This window comes from Eriocheir sinensis, chromosome 25 (assembly GCF_024679095.1).
Source record: "Eriocheir sinensis breed Jianghai 21 chromosome 25, ASM2467909v1, whole genome shotgun sequence".
Classification (NCBI taxonomy): domain Eukaryota; kingdom Metazoa; phylum Arthropoda; class Malacostraca; order Decapoda; family Varunidae; genus Eriocheir; species Eriocheir sinensis.
The window spans coordinates 10915526-10920087 of record NC_066533.1 but is presented as its reverse complement, the minus strand read 5'-3'; the positions used below and the strand labels follow the sequence as shown (position 1 = coordinate 10920087).

Below are 4562 nucleotides of genomic sequence, written 5' to 3'. Positions count from 1 at the left end.
CACCACCACCATTTTTTTATCCTTGGCTGCTGTGGCTGGCTGGCTGAATGCATTTTGATTCATAATGTGGATTATTTTCTCATCTGGAATATTCCTCAGGTTCAGTCTGGCACCGCTTTCAGCATTGGCATGACACTCCTGCAAAAAGTGATCAGATCTTCCATTCTGAACTTAGATACCGGGCATGTCAGTTAAAGTAAGGTCAGTGTTTCCCTTCTTTTCTTTTGTCTTGAGCTATTATGTGAGTGTGGGAGCATGTGTGTGTGTGTGTGTGTGAGAACTTCCCCTGTGGCTGCAGGGATGTGTGGGGAGAGGGAGTCTAGACTCTACAGCAGGGGTGTCAAACTCAAATCCTTTCGAGGGCCAATTATGCACTTGGTTATGATCTCGAGGTCCATCAAAGATTTGGTAATTACATATTGGCAAGACTGAAGCTTGAATATGAATATGAAATAAATCAGTCATATGAATAAAAGGTAAATGTTATTTGTCTCATCTTAACAGTTTAGTATCTTCCTCAACTGTAACAATTATAGTAACTCGAGCTGAAGAATCTCGTCACCTCGCGGGCCACTTAAGACCATTCTGCGGGCCATGAGTTTGACACCCCTGCTCTAGAGGGAGGGAAAGTAGGCAATTCAGGCATGATGGTTTGGTTACTTGTTGTGTTGTGGTCACCTGTGTCTCTTTGGAGTCGGATCACTTGGTGTATGTGCAAGTTGAGTTTCCCTGAGTACTTTATTTATTTTTGTCTTGTTTTCTGTTTTTGTTGCCCTTGAGCTTCTGCCAGTGCCATGAAAAAAAAAAGCCACTGTGCCCATATAAGGAAATGACATGACTTGGGTCAATGATATCAATATTTATTAATTTTCAAACATCATTGTAGTTGGGTATAATTAGATTTCATTTGATTTCTTTGTGGTAAAGTAAAGTATACTTGTGGATAATTTACTGAGAATAACACATGAATTGTATGTTTAAACTCTTGTGTCCAATGGGAAAGTGTTTGGTAGACATAACATTACTCTCATTGGTCCACAAGGTGCAAATGGATGCCTGGCCCTTGTCTGGCCTCATCCGTGCCCCTAGTTGGTGTGTGTGAGGGTGTCGTTGAGGGCACAGCAGTAGAAGGTGGCATCGGATATGGCCGCGTCATCAATAATGGCATCAACTTCGTTGTAGCGAGTCTGTTGAAAGGAGTCATAGTCAGGGAGCGGCCACACACACACACACACACTCTAAACTAATAAGTTATGGAAATCAAAGTGCCATAAAGTATGTACTCATGTAAAATAAAAGCCAACCCCTTTGTTAGACTGGCATAAATTTAACCACCCTGAAAAGTATGCAACATCTATGTGTGACTCATCCCCTAAATAATCTTGACCTTCATAAAATAGTTAGAATAAAGAATGAATAAACAATTAAAAAGAAAAAAAATAAAGATAAAGAAAAAAAAAAGAAAGAAATGAGACTTCTATACAAGGCTTTCCAGAGGCACACAGACACACTGGCCCTCACCTCAATGCCACAGATGGCAGAGCCGTCGGGGCAGGCAGACCACTCACCCCACTCGCCCAAGGGAATCTGAAAAAAGTAACGACATCACTTAAAGTCTATTGAGAGAGAATCAAGGTTGGAGCTAAACTGATCATTTCATTTTTTATCCTTCAGTGAACTCTTTCTTTAACATTTAATTTGGGGAAAGCCAAGCCCTTGTATGTGAAAGTTGGTTCTATGCAAAGGTACTACTAACGGGTACAAACAAGAAAAGCTAAAGATTTTGTTTTCAGTATTTGATATTGATTTATGAACTTCAGTGCTGTTAGTTGTTTTGATGAGTTTATCAGATAACAAATGAAAATGCTATTCATGCAGATAAAGTATTCAGTAGATTCATATGGCTGTGTGATTTCTGAAAAAGAAGGATTACTGTATTGCACTTTTTTATACAGAAATGGAAGAAGCTCAAGGGAAAAAAAAAAAAAAAATCTCACTAAACCTCCTCTCCATACTACTACCATCACTGCTTCTGTAAAGAGTTAAGTGTAATACATAAAACACAAGCACAGACATAACACATAACATACAGGTCAGCTGCACTCCCATGCCCCATCTGCCTCTACCTTGGTGTCCTTTTGCCCAGGGATAACTGTGACGATGTCGTTGCGGTCACACTCAATCTGGAAGTTCTGTATGGCCACGTCGTCGCCAAAGGCTCCCTGACTATCCAGCACACGGGCCTTGATCCCTGTGATGAACCCACTGGGGCATGTCTTCATCCCTGACCAAGGAGTAAGGAAGGAGTAAAGAAGAACTATATACACACAGAAAAATCGAATGTCTTTGTTACCTGACAGAGAATGGAATAAAAATCCATATCTACCTCTTGTTAACTCATTAAAAAATATATAGGTAAGTGATTGTTTTTGTAACCCCCTTTTTTTCTTTTTATTATTCTTACTTTACTGTCACCTATAGTCTGGACCATAGAGTCTGTGTGGTCTGAATTTCTATGTAAATCTATGTAAATCACTTATTTTTCATATTCGTGTCTGTTCATTGAAGGGACTCATATATGGGCCTGTATATTTTTTTCATCCCTTCATGCTCTTTCATGGATCTCAATAACAATAATAGAAATAGTGCTAATGTAGAGACCCCGCCTGATACGGAAAGCCTTCCAAACTCGCTCTGCAAATGGCTACCTCTTGGGCCGACTGGTTGTTTCCAATCTGGCCGGTCGCGGGTTCAATCCCAGGCGCCTAAAACCATTTCTGCGGCTGGTTTAATACATCGTGTGGTTGCTGATACGCAGGGGTCATGTAGAGGTATGTGTATATGTTATATGTATGAGAGGTATGTTATATGTATATGTGGAATTCTGTGGTATTACACTAATCTCCCTCTCTTCTCTCTCACCCTGTAGTTCTCCCTTCTCCCCCACGGTGGATGCGATGTGTCCGGTTGGGAGTCCCGTCGCGAGGTTAACGCAATAGAGTATGAGGGCGTTGAGGGCTGTCTCGTCAGCGTCCAGGGCGGCGTAGATCTCAAACTGCGAGTGAAGTAGCAGCATATAGTAGTAATACAATAGTAGTAGCAGAAGCAATGATAATAGTTGTAGAAGTGATCAGTAGCAGTAGTAGTGGTTGGAAATAGTCTCTCTCTTGCTCTCTATGTCTGTCTATCTTTCTATCCATCTCTCACCTTGGCTTCCGCGTAGGCGGCGAAGCTCCCATCCTCGCATAATTCTATATCGCCCCAAGTGCCCCAAGGAAGCCCGTTGTTGAGGTACAGAGTCTTGGTGATCCTGCGGCGGGGGGTGGGCGCGCTCCCTGGACGTGGGCGGAAGAGTATGATACACAAAAGATTCAGAAGATTAACAGAGCACAAGAACATAAGAACATAAGAACGTAAGGAGTCTGCAAGAGGCCGGTTGGGGAGCCTGTAATAATAATAATAATAATAATAATAATAATAATAATAATAATAATAGTAATAGTTTTATTTCGTCCAGCGGCATATATAAGAAGAAGGCAATTAAGTAAGCGAACGAAATCGAGCGAGATTCATTATAGTATAAGCGTATAATGTCTTGGTTGTTGGGTCTCTCTCTCTCTCTCTCTCTCTCTCTCTCTCTCTCTCTCTCTCTCTCTCTCTCTCTCTCTCTCTCTCTCTCTCTCTCTCTCTCTCTCTCTCTCTCTCTCTCTCTCTCTCTCTCTCAAACAAGGAAAATTATAACAAATATTTCAAGAATCATGGAATTATGGCTTCCTTCTTCACACGCACAATATCTGAATATAAATCAACCAAAGTAACCTTTTCAGAACTGTTGCAACACATTTATCGTTTAAACTGATATAATATTAATAAGTTAATGAAAACAACTTCCCGAATCATCACGAATCAAAAGAAAATAAATGGGTGGTCACATTCCAGTTCCAGCACGAGAGCTCTATGGTGTTCGTGTGTCTACGGCAATACCTTCGCCGTGCATCGCTGCCTCACCTTATAATGCACAATCCGCTTTTTGCCTTATCCATGAAGTGAGAGCTTATGATAAACCCTTAAAAAAACAACAAAATTATGCACCTACACACAAGATCTCGCGGCACTCGGTCCCATATGTTTTACAATAAATGCGATGTCCGGACCACCACCCTCTCCGAATCATCACCGCTCTCCCCTAGTAGTAGTAGTAGAAGTAGTAGTAGTAGTAGTCTATAGGAGGAGGAGGAAAAGGACCTACTATATGCGATACAAAGCAATATAAAAATAAGAAGAAAGAGTATTATCATTATTAGTGGTAGTAGTAGTAGGTGTAGGTAGCATTAGTGAGCGTAGGTAGTAGTAGTAGTAGTAGTAGTAGACCTGAGACATTTCGTAGAGGAGCTTACCGAAGACCAAGAAGCAGCAGGAGGTCGCCAGCAGGAGAGACAGGGCAAGGCGATGGAAGGCAGTCATCATGGCGCTGCGTGAATCTTATGGGAAGTGAACAGGTGAGTTGGGGGCTCTCTCTTTTATCTGGTATGGGGCAGGACAGGTGTTTGCTTTCCCACAGA

The 4562-nt window shown here is 41.6% G+C and overlaps 1 protein-coding gene across 1 annotated transcript; it reads right to left on the bottom strand.

Moving 5' to 3' along the window:
- Positions 1 to 844: 844 nt before the first annotated feature.
- Positions 845 to 4562, bottom strand: LOC127003352 (vitelline membrane outer layer protein 1-like). Its single transcript, XM_050869883.1, has 6 exons — positions 4398 to 4562; positions 3208 to 3335; positions 2923 to 3055; positions 2127 to 2284; positions 1522 to 1587; positions 845 to 1187 (listed from the first exon to the last, which is right to left on the bottom strand). Exons 1-6 carry the CDS (start codon positions 4465 to 4467, stop codon positions 1086 to 1088), a joined length of 657 nt encoding a protein of 218 aa, XP_050725840.1. The 5' UTR covers positions 4468 to 4562; the 3' UTR covers positions 845 to 1085.

Coding starts and splice junctions, on each gene's coding strand:
- LOC127003352 (XM_050869883.1), bottom strand. CDS start 4,467: ATGATGACTGCCTTCCATCGCCTTGCCCTGTCTCTCCTGCTGGCGACC. Junction 3,336..4,397: donor CTGCTGCTTCTTGGTCTTCG/GTAAGCTCCTCT, acceptor GCCCACGTCCAG/GGAGCGCGCCCACCCCCCGC. Junction 1,188..1,521: donor CTGCCATCTGTGGCATTGAG/GTGAGGGCCAGT, acceptor TCCTTTCAACAG/ACTCGCTACAACGAAGTTGA.